The 22,506-nt window shown below is 43.7% G+C and overlaps 2 protein-coding genes across 2 annotated transcripts; one reads left to right on the top strand and one right to left on the bottom strand.

The window, feature by feature from the left end:
• The first annotated feature begins 9,312 nt into the window (after window positions 1–9,312).
• On the top strand, window positions 9,313–16,914 carry BST1 (DNAse I-like superfamily protein). The gene is made up of 5 exons (XM_078584719.1): window positions 9,313–10,068; window positions 14,392–14,585; window positions 14,657–14,765; window positions 15,458–15,606; window positions 16,774–16,914. Exons 1-5 carry the CDS (start codon window positions 9,718–9,720, stop codon window positions 16,886–16,888), a joined length of 918 nt encoding a protein of 305 aa, XP_078440845.1. The 5' UTR covers window positions 9,313–9,717; the 3' UTR covers window positions 16,889–16,914.
• LOC144710878 (protein DOWNSTREAM OF FLC-like) lies at window positions 16,883–19,437 on the bottom strand. The gene is made up of 3 exons (XM_078584720.1): window positions 19,172–19,437; window positions 18,183–18,515; window positions 16,883–17,070 (listed from the first exon to the last, which is right to left on the bottom strand). The coding sequence occupies exons 1-2, from the start codon at window positions 19,347–19,349 to the stop codon at window positions 18,190–18,192; spliced, it is 504 nt and encodes a 167-aa protein (XP_078440846.1). The 5' UTR covers window positions 19,350–19,437; the 3' UTR covers window positions 16,883–17,070; window positions 18,183–18,189.
• Between the last annotated feature and the right edge of the window lie 3,069 nt (window positions 19,438–22,506).

The following is a 22,506-nucleotide window of genomic DNA, read 5'->3' as shown; positions in this document are numbered from 1 at the left end:
GGACGGAGACAAAGCCGTAGAAACGCAGAACAAAATGGTACCGCAGAACGCAAACACAGGCATTTAGTAGAAACAACTCTCACACTTCTTCATCAAGCCAGAATGCCAAAGCAATTCTAGGATGAAGCTGTTGTAACAGCTGCATTTCTAATAGATCGCCTAACTACTCCTGTATTAAATAATAAATCTCCATATGAAATTCTGTTTAAATTTCGTCCTGATTACACTGTTCTTAAAACTTTTGGATGTCTATGCTATCCATACCTTAGACCTTATGCCAAACATAAGCTTGAACCCAAATCAGAAAAGCGTGTCTTCCTAGGATACAACATGATGCAGGAAAACATCGGGAACGAGTGCCTGCCGTCACCGAGGTATGGGACTCGGTGTGGAGTGCGACGTGTCGGACGTCTACTCTGGGGTAGTCGTCCAAAACGGGTTTCCTACGAGGAAGACCTGCGATGAAATGCATGGGCGTAGGATATCTAGTACGTACAATTTTCGACAAGCAAGGAATAGCCAACCTCCGGGACATCGATGGGGTTGCCCAGAGATGGGGATAGACTTCCTGACCCTCATCCAGACGGACGAGGATGCTACGGCGCCGAACGGGATGACTCCCGCCGGAAGGTGCACGCACGTGACGGCCGGACCTGACTCGTACCAAACAGGTAAGATGCTCAAATTCAATAGATCTTTACTCAGCCTTACACGCTCACCTACGTCTAACTCGAGAGCGGTGGAGGCAATAAAAAATGCACTGCAAGAAATAAAGGACGGGACGGAACGGCGTACCTCGTCGTCATCCTGGGAGTGACCGTCTTCTTCTCGGGCAGGAGGTTTGGTTGGTAAGTCAACGGCGTCGAGGGGTACGTGGTTGGGGTCAGTGGTAGTGGGAGCGGTCGGCAGTCCGGGCGCGACGGGCACCGGACGCAAGGGACGAAGTAAACTCGACGGCGGGCGGACACAGCAGCTAGCGTGCGGTGACGAGCGACGGGCGCGGCGCGGTGGGCGTAGCACGACGAGTGCGGGCAGGCGAAGCGCTGCGATGCGGGCGCGGGCGTCTGGTGGAGTGCACGGGCGCGGCACGGCGCAATTGTGCGCAGCAAGCGTGGGCAGCCGGTGCAATGCACGGGCACGGCGTGGCGAGGGTGCGCGATGCGGCGTCTTGGTGCAACAACGGCACGAGCACGAGGCGGTGCCGGCGGTCTGTGGGGCAGGGCGCCAGCAGACTCGACGGTGGCGGACTGCACCCGTGGTTCGATCGAGAGGGACGCGGGCGTCGAGAGGGACGGCGTCGGTTGGAGTGGACGGGGCAACAGTCGCACGGCGAGAACGTCGCCCGCGGCGGCTGTCGGGTCGCGGGGCATGCGTGCGGTCGCGACAAGGCGGGCCACGCTGCAGATTTGTGGCGCGGATTTGCGGCGAAGATGGCAGCGTATCGGCGTGATACGGGCACTGCGCAGCGCTGTGGGGAAGCGCGGGTCGGCAGCGGCTCCGGACGGGGCAGGTCAGCACAGCGGCAGCGGAGGCTCAGTTGCACCAGGCGGCACTGGCGACGGCGGCAGCTCAGGAGCGGCTGGGCGTCATTGGCGGCAGTAGTGGCTCGGCGCGGCTGGCGGCACCGGCAACGGCGGCGGCAAGCTTCCCAGGCGGTTCTTCCCCTCCCTCTTCCCTTCTCTCTTCTCCTTCCTGTTCCTCTCTTCTTCCCTTGGAGCGTAACCCTAACTTCTCAACGCGAAACTTCTTTTCTTCAAAATTCAACAAGGGTAAGAGTTTAGGGCATCCCTTCTTCCCTTATATAGGGGGGGGGGGAGTGGATGGCCCTTAGACCAAAAGACAAACACAAAAAAACAACAATGACCTACGACATGAGGAAATCAAAACGAAGGGGAAGAATAGGGAAACATTGACGAAGGGGGGAGGGAAGATCCTTATAAGGACAAACGTCCCTCCTTACACATGACCACGACGGGTTTTAAAATGACGAACAATGAAGACCAAAACCAAAACGACGAACAAAATGAAGATGTAAAGGCAATGATAAAGTGCCCGTTACTCGGGATATTTGAATCCGGGCGTGCAGACCGTCGCCTTGGCTTGCCGAGCAGGTTGAACACGTATGGCTGGCAGTGTCGGGGGCGATGGTGACGTCTCCGAAGATGTTTCCGGGGCTGCAGCTGGTGCTGCGCCATCACAACACCTTGCATCTTGGATATCGGTGTTTATCTCTCCACACAGGTAAGTTCTTTATTTCTCGGCATGTTATATCATTTGAAGATTCATTTCCTCTTTCTCAAGTTATGACAAATAATCAAAATAATGGATTATTAGGTTCTTTTCATGCTAACCCCGATCCAAACACTTCTTTAGACAAAACTATCAATTTTTTTCTCCCTCCAAATAATGATGATTCTTTCATCATTACTATAGAAACAAACACTAGTAGCTCTCGATCTGAAGAATTAGAGACTGAATCGACTGAGCAATAATCTCACAGCTCAAAGTCCATTCAGCTGTTTGATCCAAACAACCTATCTGAAGCTGAACTTCTTGTTCTGTCTACTTTAGATTATTCGCCTGAACCTGATGATCTATTGAAAACCAGATCTGTTCAAGATCTGTACTTGGAGAATAATCATCAATCTACTGGTGATTATATAAAACCAAATCGACTAGCCTTCATTGCTATAAAACATGCTTTGCCTCAATGTCTTGTAACCTACTTACCAAGCATTGTGGAACCTCATTCCTACAGCATTGCATCCAAAAATACTAATTGTATGCATGCTATGAATGAGGAAATATGAGCATTATTACAAAATAAAACATGGGAACTGGTTCCCAGAACTTCCACCTTACATGTAATAGGGTGCAAGTGGGTCTATAGAGTCAAATATAAACCAAATGGTGATGTTTAGAAGTACAAAGCTAGGATGGTTGCTAAAGGATACACTCAACAAGAAGGGTTCGACTTTACAGAAACATTTAGTCCTGTCATTAAACACACCACAGTACGACTATTGCTATCTATTGCTATTAGCAATAATTGTGCAATTCATCAGCTAGATGTCTCCAATGCATTCTTTCATGGAGACCTGTCAGAAAAAATATACATGGAGCAACCGACTGGATTCAAAAATCCAGATTTTCCTAATCCAGATTTTCCTAATCATGTGTGCCTTCTTAAGAAATCAATCTATGGCCTAAAACAATCACCTAGAGCATGGTTTACTAAATTGACACAGTTCCTTACTTCATTGGAGTTTATTGGCTCTAAAACTGACACATCCTTGTTCTTTAGAACATCCCATGAAAAACCTGTATTTGTTTTAATATATGTCGATGATATACTAGTTATTTCACCCTGCACTTCTACAATTAATAAATTGGTTCAGCAATTACAAAGCTCATTTGCAATCAAAAACTTGGGACCAGCTCACTATTTCTTAAGAATAGAATTACTGCCTACAGATGATGGTGTTTTGTTGTCGCAGAAAAAGTATCTTTACCAGATTCTTCAAAGCTCCAATATGGAAAACTCAAAACCTATCAACACTCCTAGCCTAGGAAAACTTCCACTTACTTCTGAACTCTTCGAAGACCCCACATTCTATAGGAAAATAGTTGGTTCTTTAGAATATCTTACCTTAACTAGACCAGATATTTCTTTTGCTGTCAACAAAACATGTCAAAAAATGCGCAATCCCACTAACAATGATTGGAAATTTTTGAAACATCTCCTAAGATATCTTAAAGGGACAATATTACATAGTCCGTTTATTCATAAAATTTCTAACTCCTCCATTAGTATCTTTAGTGATGCAGATTGGGCAGGGGATCAAGATGATCCACGTTCTACAGGAGGATTTTTAGTCTTTCTTGGACGAAATCTGATCTTCTGGAGTTCCAAGAAACAGCCCACAGTAGCACGTTCTAGCACAGAAGCTGAGTACAAAGCCATAGCTAATGCTACAGCCGAAGTTCTGTGGCTCCAACCTCTGCTCCGTGAACTGAGCTTGTCAATAGCAACACCTCCAACTCTGTGGTGTGACAACATTGGAGCCACTTACCTAGCCGCAAATCCAGTCTTCCATGCACACACAAAGCACATAGAGATTAATTTTGACTTCGTAAGGGAGCAGGTTGCAGCCAGAGCAATCATCATTAGATTCATCAACAGCGACGGCCAGTTAGCTGACATACTCACCAAGTCTCTTCTGGCGACAAGATTCAACCAGCTCAAAGACAAGCTCAACATCCTCCCAATGCCAATGCGCTTGAGGGGGGGTGTTAAGGAAGGAGTCAGCGAAGCAAACTTGGCGATCTGTCTCGTTAGGACTTAAACAAGATAAGGTGGTAAAGTCAACATATATTATATACTCGTTAGAGATTAGCCGTTAGGATTAAATATAGGTTCAAATATAGAATAGGATTCAACATAGACGGCTAGGATTCAACACCAGATAGTTATAACGGTTAGGATTAAATCATAGATATATCCGTAATAGAAAGGGGTCCAGGGTACCGATTGACGGTAGCGATCGGTGCACCCGTCTTGTTATAATAGTCCAGATAAGATCAGAGATACACGTTATAGAAAGGGGTCCACCGCACCGATAGACGATAGCGATCGGTGCACCCGCCTTGTTATAACGGCTCAGATTAAACCTTATTTTTAAACCATTTATATCCGTTGTAACCGTTACAATGGATGTACAAACGAACGGAAATACTTATATTTTTAACTAACTATACTTATTATAAATACTCAACCAATGTTACACTTCAAGTTTTGAGGGAAATATAACGATCTTCTCCTATTCCTCTTGTTCTTCTTGTTCTTCTATCTTCTCTTCTTGCTACTCTTCTATCTCTTCTATCTTAAAGATCCGGAATTCTCAACATCTCATTCAACCATAATTTCTTGGCTCGGATTGCCTGGACATCATTTGTACCTCAATAGTCCGCAGTCATGGAAGCAACTTGCCATTCATGTTTAATTTGTCTCTGATTTCCATTCATTCTCTGTGTGCTGTTTATTCTTGTTGTGTGGGCTTGACAGTGATGCATGGGAGTTGCGTCCTGGCAAGTAACTTATGTACAAGCTTCTTTCACTTAGAGATCTTCAAAAAGAAGATGAAAGGTGACAGAGGAGAGGGAAAAAGAAGGTAGAAGAGAGAGACACACCAAGATAGGTGCTTAAGATTGTTAACTCCATTAATATTTGTTTGTACATTTATAATACTATTTAGTAGTGTAATAAGAAAAAACTTTTAGCCGTTTTAATCTTAGCCCTTATAACTGATTACAACAACTAGATTAGATTGAATTCTGACTGTTGATTTGTTTCCTATTTATGGTTTAATCCTGACCCTCTATCTTTGGACATATCTGTGTTTGAACTTAGATTTAATCCTGGCTGATACTTCTCTTAGAGAGTATAGGGTACGTATCATGTTTTTACTAGCTTATATTTTATTTCTATCCCATATGGTTGGCGTTACTGCTGATGTGGCTGGTGAGTTTCTGAATATTATTTCTTAGTTTTTCTTCCTCAATAAGGATGTCTTGTTTGTTTTAATATTTGCCTTTGGGAATTACGAGCGGCAGTTATGACTTTGGAAAGTCCCCGCGGACAGAAGAAAGTTATCCAACAATTCAAGAAGTTCCTTACAACATGTCCTTCTCATTATCTTGTCTCTTCTGTTATCTTTGGGAATCAACAAGGAGAGACCGAGAGAGCCTGGATAAGAGATATGTATCAGATGAATAGAGAGAGAGAGATAGGTTATTCGAGAGTGAAGGAACTAAGAATTAGGCGGTAGGGAGAAGAGATTGGAAAAAAGACAGAAAGTGGGAGGTAGAGAGAGAAAGCAGAAGAAAACCAGCGACGTCGCACCAAATCCGATAAACAGGTCACTTCCTCCATTCGTTTCTCCAACTATCCTCATCTCCGCGTCCAATGAATCCTAACGAAGAAACAAAATTGCAACTGTTTTATCTCTCTTTCTCCAACGTTATTCGGTATCATCGCCAGCATATCATAACCGCGTTCCAGACGGCAAGAGCAAGAACAAGATTATGATTATTTCGGCAGAATTCGACGATCAAATTTTACGTCGATTTCACGTCACGGAGCATATAAAAGAAACTTATTGCTCGGCTCTTGATGGTAAAATCTAAATTTCTAGAAAATTGACGATCTGGGCTAAGGATAATAGAGGAAGATCGATGTGCGAGATCGTCCAATCCGACAACGTCCGGTAAGACAGTTTGAGAGATGATTTTTCATTTTTACTGTGGTTTCTCGCTATTCTCTTTCTCAATATGGCGCTTGGCTTTCGTTCTGTCTTTAGAATACTCGTGGCAACTTGGAATGTGGGTGGCAGGGCTCCCCGGACGAAGCTTAACTTGGAGGACTTGCTCAAGTTTCAAGGTCCATCGGATATCTACGTTTTAGGGTATGATTACCATTTTTTTTGTAACCCCAATTTTTTTTTCTTGAAGAATTGGATGGAAGATCACCCGGAAATAGTGATCAACCCTTTTATAACTTCAATTTTAACATGTAAATCAACCTTTATCTATCCGGTCATCTTCATGAAAACCTCCATATTTAGTTCTCTTCAGTTCCATATGCATATTTAGTTATCTTCATGAAAACCTCCGTCTAAATGTGTATCTTCAGTTCCATATCTATATATCCTCTATTTCTATATCTATCTGTCAATAGGTCTCTCAAGGAATATCTGGGTTAGTTCTCCATCTCTCTCTAAATGTCTTCACTTCCATCTGCATCTCCGTATTCACCACTTTCTCCATCTCCAGGTTAATTCCTGTATCTGCCTTCTCTCTCAACTCTAACCCTCATTCTGGTACCTATATTATACATCAATATTCATCTCACAAAATTTATTTGAAGAATCTTTATCATTAATTTTCTTTCTCTCTCTTTGCACCAGTCATCACTTTCGTTTGCATCCCCATCTCCAGATTAATATCTAGTTCAATATCCTTCAGTGTTTCTCACTCTAACCATCACTAGAGCAATCTATAGCTAGATCTCCAACGCCCCTCCAACTGTATATTATTATATAGACTCGTTTGCTTTAATTTTTTCATTGAGGAAAGGTTTATTGGCGTTTTTATATCAGGATAATAGTGCGATAGTTTATTCAGCATACACATATCAAGTAATAGTGCTCTTTAATTTGATTAATGCGAATTGAAAATAAGAAATGGAGTCATTCAAAATTATTTGAGAAAAATAAAGTTCAATGTTCTACTAACAGTAACCTTAATCAAACAAGCATTGTTTCTTTTGTCCAAAATAACAGTATTTGTTAGCAGAAACCAACCAATGAAAGTATGATCCCATTGTTTTAACATAAAATATCATTTAATAAAACTATATGGATGGTCACGTGGGATTAGCCTTAGCAGGGGGTTAGTGTAGAATATGACTTGAATCCTCAAGTATTTATCTAGTTGAATCAGCCAAAGCCTGAATCCACATAACTAGCACCTCCAACCCATGAGTCTCTTAGGGGGTCATCTAGAGCCTACATGCACTGGAGCACTATCTAACAAAGAGAGCACTCAAATGGTAGACAAAAATTTCTCAACATGAGAAGTGCTTGGATTGATGTCCTTAAAGGCCACAAGGGTGTTATATAAGCCACTAAATGTTCAGGGTTCTCCGTAATGACACTAACCTTGAAAATAAAATGAAAAACTTTTAGAAAAGAAAACATTGGCGAGAGAAAACAGAATATCAGATGCTTAAACTGCATGCAACTGTGCAGAGATATTCTACATATTTTTGTCGAATGTAGAGGACATTTTGTGCCTCAAGAAGGTTCTCAGAAGACAAAATATTATATCTGCACCAGTCAAAATGTGTAGCAGATATATTATTTAGATACTGGCAGCAAAAGAATCTGTTAGAAGATTATGACAGAGAAAAATCTGTAAGATGATTTTATGAGCCTCTAGGCACTGTCCTGCAGATATTGTCACCTTTCAGAAGGATCTTCATCCTAGGCTACTACTAGCTTGTGGACCTCAAGAAATGGGCTTCTGGGATACATCATATTGAATCGTTGTGAATTATTAATGAATGAATCATGTTATATATTGATTTCCTTTTTTGCATTATATAGTTACCAGCCTTGTTTAGTTCATATCCAGGTAATAAACTGATACTTGTATTCAGCATAATATATATTTGATGAAGCTCTTTTAATAGCAACTAAAAACCAAGGCAAGGAAATCTAAAAAGTTATTACGTATGGCACAAAAGTATATTTTCAACAAACACCCATTCCTTATTATCAATCTATTGGGATCATTTTATCTATTTTTTTCTCTCCAATCTGCTCCTATCTCCACTTCCATTTGCACGTTCATTTGCATCCCCCACCTGATAGTTGTATGATAGTTTAATTCAGCGCAATGTACCAATACTAAAGGTCTGTTAATAGTAGAATTAAGTGATATACCATGTCTTAAATAATTGTTGGTGTCACATAAGGTTGTGGGACCAATGAATAATCCTCATGATCAGACTAGTGTCTGGTTTTGTTCACATCTCGACAACAAAATGAAAGTTTTATCCAGAATAATCTGTCTCTGCTAAACTTCTTTTTATTGGCAAACATATAGTAAGATTATAGCTCTTCAAGAATGATTGACGGGTGGATTAGCAAATAATCATTTCCTCCACTAAATCCACTCCTACTACTTCCTCTAATCTTCTATCTCCAACCTGTCTATATCACTACTTTCATATTACATCTCAATCTCAAAAAATAGTTTGATAGTTTATTCAGCATAATCATTAAAAAATCTAGCTCGTTAATGGCAACACAAAGTTAGACCATAAATCTTCAATATCTATATGTAGCTAAAGTTATTTTCAGAGGGTATTCATCTCTATCTCAACATCCACCATCTTTGATCAATTTATTTCTCTTTAACCCATTTCCATTTCTACCTGCATAATTACCTTCATCCCCATCTACATCTCTATCTCTATCTCCATCGCGATTTCTCCCGTCAGTTTTCAACTTCCTCTTTTATACATTTCTTTTACTCAAACCCATCTCTATCTCTACCCGCCCAATTACCTTCCTCCCCATCTACATCTCTATTTCTATTTCTATCTCTATCTCTATTTCCATGGCCATTTCTCCCTCCTCCACAACACCATCAATATTTCTCTCCATTCAGTTTTCGCCCTCATCTTTTGGCCATTTCTTTCACTCAAACCCATCTCTATTTCCACATGCATATTTACCTTCATCCCCATCTACATCCCTTTATCTCTATCTCTATCGCCATTTCTCCCACCTCCACAACACCATCTGTATCTCTCTCACTTTAAAAATTTCACCTTCATCTTTTAGGCATATCTCTTTCTCTATAACCCATCTCTATTTCGACTTCCATAATTACCTTCATCCCCATCTACATCTCTATCTCTATCTCCACCGCGAATTTCTCCCTCCTCCACAACACCATCTATATCTCTCTCTACATCCATCTCTCTCTCTAAAGTATTAACTCAGGTTTCAGGAGATCGTTCCCCTGAATCCGGGCAACGTGCTGGTAGTGGAAGATAACGTGCCGGGTGCGCTGTGGCTGTACCTCATCGGCAGGGCCCTCAACTTCCCTGCAAGCTCTGCCTTCAAAGGCGATGGCGCTTCCTCAGCGATGGCAGAGGCTAAGCCCGCTTCAAGCGGCAGCCTCTTCTTCCATAAACCATCTCTTAAATTTCTCAGCAGAAGGTACAGAGCAAACGGAGCTCGTCTCAAAGCCTGCAACTGCGAAGCCGGCCATGGCTCGATGGAGGAGAGAGAGATGGTGAAAAGAGGAGGGGTTGATGATGATGAGGGAGGTGGGGGGATGAGGCGGCGCAGTGGGCTGGCCTATCGGCTCATATTTGGGAAACAGATGGTGGGTATATTTCTCTCTGTTTGGGTCCGCAGGGAGCTCGTTCCCCACGTTGGCCATCTCCGTTCTGCCACAGTCGGTAGGGGAATTATGGGCTGCCTCCGCAATAAGGTGTCTCTCTCTCTCTCTCTCGCGCTCTCTCTCTCTCTCTCTCTCTCTCTCTCTCTCTCTCTCTCTCTCTCTCTCTCTCTTTCGCTCTCTCTCTCTCTCTCGTGCGCTCTCTCTCTATCTCTCTCTCTCTCTCTCTCTCTCTTTCGCTCTCTCTCTCTCTCTCGTGCGCGCGCTCTCTCTCTCTCTCTTTCGCTCTCTCTCTCTCTCTCGTGCGCGCGCTCTCTCTCTCTCTTTCGCTCTCTCTCTCTCTCGTGCGCGCGCTCTCTCTCTCTCTCTCTCTCTCTCTCTCTCTCTCGCGCCCTCCCCCTCTCTCTTGCGCGCGCTCTCTCTCTCTCTCTCTCTCTCTCTCTCTCTCGCGCGCTCTCTCTCTCTTAGTTATATCCCTAAATCTCTGTCTCTCTCTATCTCTCACTCACTCTCTCTCTACTCTCTCTCGCTCTATACTCTCTCTCTCTCTTAGTTATCTCCCTAAATCTCTGTCTCTCTCTACTCTCTCTCTCTCCTCTCTCTCACTCACTCTCTCTTTCTCTGTCTCTCTCGCTACTCTCTCTCTCTTAGTTATCTCCCTAAATCTCTGTCTCTCTCTGTCTCTCACTCACTCTCTCTTTCTCTGTCTCTCTCGCTACTCTCTCTCTCTTAGTTATCTCCCTAAATCTCTGTCTCTCTCTATCACTCACTCTCTCTCTTACTCTGTCTCTCTCTCTACTCTCTCTCGCTCTATACTCTCTCTCTCTCTTAGTTATCTCCCTAAATCTCTGTCTCTCTCTGTCTCTCACTCACTCTCTCTTTCTCCTTCTCTCTCGCTACTCTCTCTCTCTTAGTTATCTCCCTATATCTCTCTCTCTCTCTCTCTCTCTCTCTCCCTCTCTCTCTCTCTCTCTCGCTTCTCTCTCTCTCTTTGTTATCTCCCTAAATCTCTCTCTCTCTCTCTCTCTCTCTCTCTCTCTCTCTCTCTCTCTCTCTCTCTCTCTCTCTCTCTCTCTCTCTCTCTCTCTCTCTTAGTTATCTCCCTAAATCTCTGTCTCTCTCTATCTCTCTATTTTTTTCTCTCTCTTAGTTATCTCTCTAAATCTCAGTGTCTCTATCTCTCTCTCTTTCTTAGTTATCTCTCTAAATCTCAGTGTCTCTATCTCTCTCTCTCTCTCTCACTTATCTCTCTCCATATCCCAGCTATCTCTCTGTCTGTCTAAGTTATCTCTCTCTCTCTCTATATCTCAGCTATCTCTCTCTTCCTCTCTTTCTCTTAGTTATCTCTCTCTATCTCAGTTACCTCTCTCTGTCTCAGTTATCTCTCTCTATCTCAGTTACCTCTCTCTGTCTCAGTTATCTCTCTCTATCTCAGTTATCTCTCTCTCTCTCTCTCTCTCTCTCTCTCTCTCTCTCTCTCTCTCTCTCTCTCTCTCTCTCTCTCTCTCTCTCTCTCTCTCTCTCTCTCTCTCTCTCTCTCTTATTATTTCTCATTAATTGTCTGTCCCTTCCTATTCATCAGTGAATGTTTCTTTGCCTTCTATCCATCTTCCTATTCATTACTGAATGTCTCTTTAACTTAATGTCTTCCTATTTCCCAGCCAGCATCACCGCATCTTATTATTTCTCCCTAAACATACATCTCTCTCTATATATATATATTTCTTCACAAATGTCCATCACTCACTCTTTCCGTCTCCCTTCCTATCTCTTGACAGATGTTTCTCTCTTCCCGTTTCTTCCTGTCTCTCTCTCTCCCCCTTTCTCTTTCTTCTATTTTTCTCAGTTGGGTTAATATCACGGTACAGCCCAAACCAGGTCCAAAGTCTGCGAGTTAACCTTAGCTTTTTTTTGGTACGGTATATCCCAAACTCACTAAGTCGTCTGCGATATACCCTGGTGATGACGTGGCTGCCAGGTGGATCTCCGGCCAGATTTTGACCTGGCGGAACCCACCTGGCAGCCACGCTTGATTCCACGTCATCATCGGGATATGTCGACCTGCCAAGGGTTTTCCCATAAGAGAGAGAGGGCATTCTAGAGAGAGAGAGAGAAGCGGCCTAGAGAGAGAGAGAAAGAGAAGTGTTCTAGAGAGAGAGGCATTTTGTAGAGAGAAAGGGAGAGAGAGGCGCTCTAGAGAGACCCGACCTCTCTCTAGAAAAAGAGGTGTTCTAGAGAGAGAGGCATTTTGTAGAGAGAGAAAGGGAGAGAGAGGCACTCTAGAGAGACCCGACCTCTCTCTCTAGAAATAGAGGTCTTCTAGAGAGAGAGGCATTTTGTGGAGAGATAAAGGGAGAGAGAGGCGCTCTAGAGAGACCCGACCTCTCTTTCTCTCTAGAAAGAGAGGTGTTCTAGAGAGAGAGGCATTCTGCCAGACTTCGGTCTCTCTCTCTAGAAAGAGAGGTGTTCTAGAGAGAGGCGTTCTGCCGGACTTCGGTCGGGTCTCTCTAGAGAAGCACTCTAGAGAGACCCGACCTCTCTCTCTCTCTAGAAAGAGAGGTGTTCTAGAGAGAAAGGCGTTCTGCCGGACTTCAGTCGGGTCTCTCTCCCTTTCTGTCTACAAAATGCCTCTCTCTCTAGAACACCTCTCTTTCTAGAGCGAGAGAGGGGTTGGGTCTCTCTAGAGCGCCTCTCTCTCCCTTTCTCTCTCTACAAAATGCCTCTCTCTCTAGAACACCTCTCTTTCTCTCTCTAGAACCTCTCTCTCCTTCTCTCTCCCTCTCTAGGCCACTTCTCTCTCTCTCTAGAATGCCCCTCTCTCTTATCAAAAAACCCTTGGCAGGTCGACATATCCCGATGATGACGTGGAATCCAGCGTGGCTGCCATGTGGGCTCCACCAAGTCAAAATCTGGCTAGAGATCTACCTGGGAGCCACGATGGACTGCAGGTCATCACCAGGATATATCGCAGACGACTTAGTGAGTTTGGGATATACCATACCAAAAAAAAAGCTAAGGTTAACTCGCAAACTTTGGGCCTGGTTTGGGCTGTACCATGATATTAACCCTTCTCATACTCCCTTAGTTTCTCTCTATCTCTGTCTTTTTTTCTCACTTTCTCCCTGGCTATCTCCATTTTCCATCCCTGTATCTATCACTTTATCCACCAAACATATCATATATGTCCTCGCCAAGTCTCTCTTTCTTCTACTCGCCATGTATTTCTCCTCTCGCATTCTACTTTTATTATAATTTGCTCTCTCCCCACTCCCTTTGTCTAACCATATCCGTCTTCTGTTTTTGTGTGTGTGTCTCTCTCCTCACCTTCATGACTTCATTCATTCTTTCTGATTCTCTCTCTCTCTACATCCATCTTTTCCAATGCCATCCCACTAGTCCTTCACGAACCTTGAATCCATCTTTCCCTGTCCATCTTCATGTATCTCTCTACATCCAGCATCTCTCTCTAACTGGTGTTTAATCTCTTCTCACCATGTATCTCTCCTTTCCCCCTTGGCCTAACTCACTATCTGCATCCCTTCCCTCTCATCTCTCTCTTTAAGCGTATCTCTCGCTCCCCTCACCTCCATACATTCTCTTTGATTCTCTCTCTCTCACCCTTTACATATATATCTTCCAACACCATTCCACCAGTCTCTGTTGTGTTGGGTCAGCAAACTCGGCGACCTCCTGTTAGGGACTTAATCAAGATTAGTTATTAAAAATAAATAAATATCATATGCTCATTAGAGATTTAGAAAATAGGATTCAATACAAGTTCAAAAATAGAATAGGATTAAATATAGAAGGCTAGGATTAAAGATTAGATAGTTATAACGGTCAGGATTAGATCTGATGTATCTGTTGTAACGGTCAGGATTAGATCTGATGTATCCGTTATAACTATCTAACGTTTAATCCTAGCCTTCTATATTTAATCCTATTCTATCTTTGAACTTATATTGAATCCTATTTTCTAAATATCTAACGAGTATATGATATTTATTTATTTATACTAACTAATCTTGATTAAGTCCCTAATAGGAGGTTGCCAATTTTGCTGACTCCTCAACATGTTGAACCCCGAGTACATCCTCACCTCTCTCTAACCAGTGTTTTCTGCTCTCTTAACTCTTGAGTTTTTCTCTCTTCTCCACACCATGTGTCTCTCTTTTCTCCCTTCACCTAACTCACTATCTGCATCCCTTCCCTCTCATCTCTCTCCTTAAGCGTCTATCTCTCTCTCCTCACCTTCATTCATTATATTTGATTCTCTCTCTCAACCCTTAACATATGTTATCTGTTCCAAAACCATCCCACTAGTCTCTGACGAACCCTGAATCCACCTCTCTCTGTGCATCTCTATGTCTCTCTCTACATCCCCGCATCTCTCTCTCTAACCATCTCAGTATCCAGGGGTGCATCGCCATAAGCATGTCGCTGGGGCAGACGACCTTCTGCTTTGTCTGTAGCCATCTGGCCTCGGGGGAGAAGGAGGGAGACGAACTGAGGAGAAATCTTGACGTTGCCCAGATTCTCAAGAACACTCGCTTCCCAAGAATTTGCAAGACGCTCGCCAAGCCAATCCCCCGCAAAATAATCCAACACGAGTGCGCCCCATCTCTCTCTCTAATTTCTCTCTCTTGTTTTATCTCTCTAATGTTCTTATCTCTCTCTCTAGCCGCGTGATTTGGCTGGGAGATCTCAATTACCGTCTGGCCCTGAGCTACACGGCGACGAGGAAGCTGCTGGAGGAGCACAACTGGAATGCTCTTCTTATGAGGGATCAGGTATTGACATTGTTCTGTTGTTGTTCTTGTCTCATTATCTCTATCTCTAACCATCCGTCTTTCTATCACATAATTAAAATATAAATCAAAATGATTCCAATTTCCATGTCTTTTTCTCTCTCTCTCTCTAACAGCAACTAGATATTATTGAGATGGGAAAGTCCTGAAATGGAACCTCCTCACGTAGTATCTCTCTCTCTCAAACCAGTGACTTTCTCTCTCTTGCTATCTCTCTCTTAAAAACTAGGTAGTCCTGATATGGGCCCCGATATCTCTTTCCTGCTACCATTCTTAAATAGCAAATTGAAAACCTTGAAAAGTTATCTCTCTCTAAACAAGCCAGTGAATACTTCCACTGCAGAATCCTGAAATGGATTTCTCTTCATCTCTGTATCATCACTGCCACATGCAATCCTGTCCCCTACCTCTCCTTCTCTCTCTCACCGACTATCCATCTCTCTAAAATGCACAATATATAATCCATGTACGGATCATCCGAAAAAAGCCGCTAATCAAACCTTAAAGAAGTATTTTTCTCTCCGTTTATCCTTTTCTCTAAACTACACGCTAACATAATCCAAAAATTAAGATGTCTCTCTCTAGCACGCTGCCATGTCGTGGAATCTCTCTCTCTCTCTATAAACCTATGGCTCGATCTATCTATATATCGATGTATCTCTCTATGAGCACAGTTGGCGAGGGAGATGGAGGCCGGGAGAGTGTTCAAAGGGTGGCAGGAAGGGAAGATCCAGTTCGCCCCCACCTACAAGTACACCCACAACTCCGACAGCTACGCCGGAGAGACCACCCGCTCTAAGAAGAGCAGACGAACTCCCGCATGGTAATAACATTCTCACCCCCAAAAAAATCCCTTTCTCTCTCAAGTTTCTCTCTCAAGATTATCTCTCTAGATTTTCGCTGTGAGTCCTCTCTCTCTCTAGATTCTATCTTTAGGGTTTTCGCTAAACTCTATGTAAGTTATCTTTCTAGGTTCGATTTCAAGGATATCTCTCTAGTTTATCTATACAGGGTCTCTCTCTACGTTCTCTTCCAGTTATAGTTCAGGGGCGTGGACGGGACAATTTTTTCGTCCCGGGACAAAAAAGTCGTCCCGTCCGAGGATATGGACGAATTTCGGGACGAACATTTGTCCCAGGGACCACCGGACAGCACGGTTTTCATCCCATGGGACGAAAAAACCATCCGTCTGGAGGTCTAGGACGATGGACAGACGGATGTGGACAAAAAACTGGCGGATTCACATCCGACGGTTAACATTTCGCCACATGGCCTGGCTATGACAGTTTGCATTAAGGTCCTTGTGTTTTTTTGCACATGCAAACTGACCCACTCAGAATTAATTGTATATATGTTCATTTGCATTCTCTCTCCTCCTTATTTCCCTTAAAATACTTGGAAAAATCAATATTAAGATATTAAAAATATAAAATGGGTTTTTTTGTCGGCGGTCGAAAAACCGTCCCGTCCTTCGTCCCACAGCTAACATCAGACGTAGGACGGGACGAAATTCGTCCCGTCCCGTCCTTCATCCACGTCCCAGACGATCCGGATCTATGCTCCCAGTATTGTCTCCCTTGGCTAACATTCAAGATTCTCTCTCAATATTATCTTTCTAGGAAATCTCTTCACATTCTCTCTCTAGGGCCTCTTTCTAGATTCTCACTCGATATTGTCCCCCGAGGGCATCTCTCTAGATTCTCTCTCTCTAAAGCCTCTCTCTAGGGTCTCTCTCTAGATTCTCCCTCTAGTGTCTCTTCCTAGATTCTCTCTCAATATTGTCTCTATAGGATCTCTCCAGATTCTCTCTCTAGATTCTCTTTCAAGATTCTGTCTCTAGGTTGTCTCTCGAGATTCTCTCTCTAGATTGTCCACCCAGATTCTCTCTCTAGGTTCTCTCTCTATATTGTCTCTCTAGGATATCCCTCAAGATCATATCTCTCTCTCTAGAAGATGGATGAATGTTAAACATGGATATATAATAGAGCAGGTGCGATCGGATTCTATGGCACGGAGAAGGGATTGAGCAGCAGGCTTACATCAGAGGGGAATCGAGGTTCTCAGATCATCGCCCAGTCTGCGCTGTGTTCATGGCGAAATTCTAATCGAATCTTGATATATTATAGAAACAGAAATAAATTTTCAGAAAAAAGTCTGTTTTTTATGAGACTGGGAATCGGCGGCATTATGATAGATAAAATAACTTCGGAAGAACAGAAGAAATCATGGAAGAAGATAAATCAGTACCTTTTGATCGTTCGTCGACTTGCCGCCCAGTGAGGAATCGCTGTTGAATACGGGACGAATGTAAGTACTGGTGAATTATCAAGATTTTTAAATGAAACTTTTCGGAGATGGATCAAGGGAGAAGCATTAGGATCGAATTAGAAGAAATAATTTGAGGATCGAGAATTTTTATCGAACTGAAGAGGAATCGAGATTCAAACTTCTCTCAGAAATTTTTGATCGAATTAGAAGAAAGAAATGAAAATTCACGAATTTGGATAATGCTGCTAAGAAACACGAGTTTGGACCAAAGTTTCTGATGGAATCAGGACGAATGAAGGAATTAAAAATCAGGAAGAATGAAGAATGAAGGAATGAAGGAATTGAGAATTACGAATCTGGATCAAATTGGCGAGGAATCAAGAGTTTGTATCAAACTGGTTAGAAATCAATAGTTTGAATCAAAATTTCCTAGAAACAGTTTCTGATCCCATCGGGAACGAAATGAAGATACAAGAGAAACCAATCTGTGTCAAATTGGAGAGGAATCAAGAGTTTGGATCAAACTTAACGATGAATCGGGAAGAAGGAAACTAAGAAACAACAATCACGAATCTGGATCCAACTGGAGAAGAATCAAGAATTTTGATGAAACTGATCAAATCGGGAGGAAGGAAATTAAGAAACGAGAATCCCAAATCTGGATCAACTTGGCGAAGAATCAAGATTTTGGATCAAATTGGCGAGAAATCGTGAGCTTGGATCAAACTCGTCAAAAACGTTTCTCTTCCAACCGGGAAGAAGGAAATGATGAAACAATAATCACGAATATGGATCAAATTAGTTCAAACTGGTCAAAAAAGCTTCTGATCGAATCGGGACGAAGCAAGGAAATGAAGAAAGAAGAATCACGAATGTGGATACAGTTGGAGAGGAATCCAGAGTTCGGATCAAACTTGTCCAAAAGTTTCTGATCGAATCGGGAAGAAGAAAGAAAATTAAGAAACAATAATTACGAATTTGACTCACACTGGCGAAAACTCAAGCGCTTAGATCAAACTTCTCCGCAAAAACATATTAAGAATCAAGAATGATCAAACTTTTGGGAGAAGTTTTTCAATGATCAAACCGGGAAGACGGAAAAAAATCGAGGACGAATCGAGAGACAAGTACCTGACGATCAGTCGTCGAGTTGCTGGTAGGCTTTCATGATCTGAGCGCAGCCGGCGAGGGCGGAATTACGGACGAAGCCGAGATTGTTGGCAAAACGGCGATCGGAAACGACGCCGTTGTGATGAGAGAGGACGATCCGAGAACGTTCTCGGCCGGCAAGCGGCGTGGAGCAGCTTTGAAGAGGGCTGCTGACGAGCACCGACTCGCAGATCTCGGTTTCGTGCTCGCCGGCCACGTAGATCTTGTACTTTCCCTGGCCGTCCGATACGCCATCGGCGACGAACTTCACGACCTCCGTTTCCCGATCTCGGCACTCCACTCGCACCTTCGCACCTGCGATCCCGATCGTCGATTGAAGATCGGGCGGCGGAGATCTGAGTTTCTAGATGCTTCTGGATTTAAGCGGGAAATTCAAAAATGTCGGAGGTTCTTATGGACTTGTCGCACAAAACTTTCGTGATCGAAACGCATTAGTAGAGGCTAGAGAAATCGGTCAGAGTCTCGGAATAGAAAGATTTTTAATGTTTGAGTGAGCTCTAGTCTTCATCTCTTTCATCAATCAGAAAAAAATATATAAATCAATTCGGATGACGGATTAAAGGAACCAGAAACAAATCATAAGATGTGTTTTAGGAAGCAAAAATCGTACTCGGACTCATTCCACAGCCAAAAACCGAGGAAAATGAGTAGTAAATCGACACTGAAGAAGCCGGAAATTCGAAATCTCGATACGTGCACCAGAAAAAGTCAAAAAATAAATATAAGGAAGCAAATATCAAACTCGGCCTCATTCCAAAGCAAAAGCGGAGGAAAATGAGGTTCATTGAAAAAAATAATTTCCGATCAAATCAGAAAGTGCGGATGAATGATCCAATCAAAAGAAAATAATCACAATCAGCCTTATTCCACCGCCAAGAGCCAAAACAACCAGATCTAAGCCAGATCCACGGTCAATTCTACACCGAATAAGCATAAATCAGATCTCTCACCTGCGATTGTAGTGGTCGCCGGAGTCTCAAATCCTGCCTGGCATGTGTCGCAGAAAACACCTCCCTCGACCGTAAATCCGCCGCCGCTCACCGGCCGGGCTCCGGCCACCATCGCCGGCAGCGCAACCACTGCAACCACGGCCAGCGCGAGCAGCAACTGTCGACTCGCTCCCGCCATTGCCGGATTTCTCTGCAAGAGATTGAGAAATCTAGAGAGAGAAAGAGCGGGAGCTTGAGAGAGAGTGAAGCACGACGGAATGAGGAGAATAAAGTCGAAGAGAACATGCATATAGCTGGCGTCGGTGGCCAGATGACGCCAACTGTGTGAGAGACCCTATCACCGCCCGACACGTGGCATGTCGGCACCGCCCCCGAGTTCCCCTTAATAAGCCTTACAAATACTCCGCCCCCATGGAACTTTGCATTGAATCGACCTTTATAATTTTTCTTAAGTTTGAATGTAAAGGTCACGGAATTAATTATTTATAACATTTAAATTAAAATCAAACTTGGATTGAAAATAGTTGAGAAAAATCAGGGCATAAATTATGAATCTGTCCAAGTGAAGAGGTAATGTAATGTAGCTAGGGACAGACACGGTCCTGTCGCGGTCCGGTTTCAACAAAAACTTAAACCTAGATCTAAGGTTCGGTACGATTTCGGTCTCGGTTCGGTCTCAGTCCGGTCCGGTCTTCGGTCCGGTCAGGTGGAATAGTTACATTTTATTGGGCCATGAATTTACAGACTTTTTTAAACTTAGGGTGATCTATAATTGAGAATGGCATATCTGTGCTTACAATCAGATCCAACAATTCTTCTTTCGTTCGTTCTGCAGTTCTGCCAGGAAATTCTGGTGCCTGGGAAAAATAACCCGAAACAGGTTTCACATGGTTAGAACCCTTAAGCTTCCTATGAACTTCGATATGAGAATTTCGTAAGTGGTTCCACAACTTCATTGTGCTACCAGTTTTGTCACATTTCACCGTCACCTCTTTTCTTTGCAAATGTTGCATTTATAGTCTCCATTAATACTTTTTGTAAACTACTCCATCACAGGCAACGGTTTCCTACCTTGACAAACCTCTGTTCCCTTCATAGTCACATCATCCATATAATGTAAATAATTTATTCATGACAAGAAGTGTTAATAATAATTCAAATTAAATATCATAAAATAACATAAAAACGAGAATACCTCATCTTTATCCAACTTCATTGATTCTAAGCAGGTTTTGTTTCACAGACTAATAATGAGAATGAGAGTGAGAATGAGATTGCGAGTGTGAGAGAGGGGAGATAATTACGTGGTGAGAATGAGATTGTGAAAGTGAGATAGTGAGATGAAAGAAGGAGATAATTAAAGAGTGAACGGAAGGAAGGAGGGCGTGAAAGAATGGGGGGTCACGTGCAGGAAAGTTGACTGTAAGAAGGAACAGAAGAAAGGTAATGGGAAAGTGAGAGAGAGAGAGAGAGCAAAATATGGTGAGAAAGGGGGAGAGAGATAGTGAGAAAGGGAGAGAGTGAGAAGATAGAGGGGGAAAAGAAGAGAGTGATAGCATCACTTTGACTTCGAGGAAGAGAGCAAAAGAAAGTAGAGGGACAAAATGAGAAGGAGAGGCGAATAGTGAGAGAGGGAGAGAGGGATCTAATGAGAAAGTAAGAGGCAGATAGTGAGAGAAGGAGAGAGGGAGACAGTTAAATAGGGGAAGAGGGAGAGAGAAAGACAGGGAGAAAGGGAGAAAATGAGAGAAGATGAGGGAGATGGAGAGAGAGGGAGAAAGAGATTTAACGAGGAAGAGGGAGATAGAGAGAGAGGGAGAGAATGATAGAGTGAAATAATGGGAGTGTGAGATTGTGAGAGAGGGAGAGAGTGAAATAGGGGAAAAGGGAGAGAGCAAGAGAGGGAGAGAGGAAGCTAATATTAAAAGAAGAACAAAATAGTGAGAGAGGCAGGGAGGGGAGAGTTGAATAGGGGTTGAGGGAGACAGCGAGAGAGGGAGAAAGGATAGAGAGAGAGAGGGAGAGAGGGAGATAGTGAGAGAGGAAGAGAGGGAGAGGGAGATATAGAGAGAGGGAGAGGAAGAGCATGGATGGGGTGACATGGTGCGGGGGAGAGTAAGAGGATGGAGAGGGAGTAAGGGTGGGGAGGCAAGGATGAGAATGGAGAGGAAGAAAGGTGATGTGGAAAGGAAGTGCATGGAGGGGGAGAGAGGGTGCGCAGGATAGGAAGTGCGCGAGAGGAAGAGGAAGAGAATGGAGGGGGAGAGAAGGTTGGGGGAGAGGAAGAGAATGAGAGAGGGCGAGAGGAAGTGGGGAGAAGAAGAGCGTTGGAAGGCATGAGAGGGAGTGGGGGAGAGGAAGAGCATGGGAGGGGAAGAGAGGGAGAGTGTAAGGAGGCAATGAGAGCATGAGAGCAATACATGGGGAGAGAGGAAGAGAGGGAGAGTGCGAGAGGGGGCGAGGACAAGAGGACGAGAGAGTGAAAGGGTGAGAGGGAGAGTTCGAGAGGGAGCGAATGAGAGTGGAAGGGAGGGCGAGAGAGGGAGAGCGTGAAGGGGAGGGAATTAGAGCCTGAGAGAGGGAGAGGGGGAGAGGAAGACCGTGACAGGTATGGAGAGAAAAAGTGTTATAAGGTGGGAATGAGAGCCCGGAGAACGTGGTGGCGGTGGCGACGACGAGCAGGGTGGCATCCAGACTGGGAGAGGATCAGAGGAACTATCAAGGGGGGAGGGACTGGATTGACGGAGGGGAGAGGAACTGGTCAATCCCTCGTTCCTCTCACCTCCACTGTTCATATTTTCAATTTAATACTATTTTAATTTATTTAGGAACGGTCCTCGGTCCGGTTCGACTTGCAAGCTTGAGCCGGACCAAATGGATCGGTCAGCCCCAAAATGGCTGACCGACGATCCGGTTCAGTCCAGTCTGATCAAAGTTCAATCAGACCGTGTCCTTTCCTAGGGGGAGGGACTGGATTGACAGAGGGGAGAGAATGGGTCAATCCCTTGTTCCTCTCACCTCCATTGTTCTTATTTTCAATATAATACTATTTAAGTTTATTTAGGAATGGTCCTCAATCCGGTTCGACTTGCGAGCCGGACCCGGGCCGAATGGTTCGGTCAGTCCCATAATGGCTGACCGACGATCCGGTTCGGTCTGGTCTGACCACAGTTGGGTCAGACCATGTCCTTCCCTAGGGGGGAGGGACTGGATTGACGGAGGGGAGAGGAACAGGTCAATTCCCCGTTCCTCTCACCTCCAATGTTCTTATTTTCAATATAATACTATTGAAATTTATTTAGCAACGGCCCTCGGTCCAGTTCGACTTGTGAAGC

The sequence above is a fragment of the Wolffia australiana genome, chromosome 13 (assembly GCF_029677425.1).
Source record: "Wolffia australiana isolate 7733 chromosome 13, ASM2967742v1".
Classification (NCBI taxonomy): Eukaryota; Viridiplantae; Streptophyta; class Magnoliopsida; order Alismatales; family Araceae; genus Wolffia; species Wolffia australiana.
This window is presented reverse-complemented; position numbering and strand designations above follow the sequence as displayed.

What these genes read in the sequence shown, in the direction of transcription:
- LOC144710878 (XM_078584720.1), bottom strand. Translation starts at nt 19,349, where the DNA reads ATGGCGGGAGCGAGTCGACAGTTGCTGCTCGCGCTGGCCGTGGTTGCA. An exon ending in GGCGACCACTACAATCGCAG is followed by an intron (nt 18,516 to 19,171) that starts GTGAGAGATCTG and finishes TCGGGATCGCAG; the next exon opens with GTGCGAAGGTGCGAGTGGAG.
- BST1 (XM_078584719.1), top strand. Translation starts at nt 9,718, where the DNA reads ATGGCAGAGGCTAAGCCCGCTTCAAGCGGCAGCCTCTTCTTCCATAAA. An exon ending in CGCAAAATAATCCAACACGA is followed by an intron (nt 14,586 to 14,656) that starts GTGCGCCCCATC and finishes CTCTCTCTCTAG; the next exon opens with CCGCGTGATTTGGCTGGGAG. An exon ending in AGCAGACGAACTCCCGCATG is followed by an intron (nt 15,607 to 16,773) that starts GTAATAACATTC and finishes ATAATAGAGCAG; the next exon opens with GTGCGATCGGATTCTATGGC.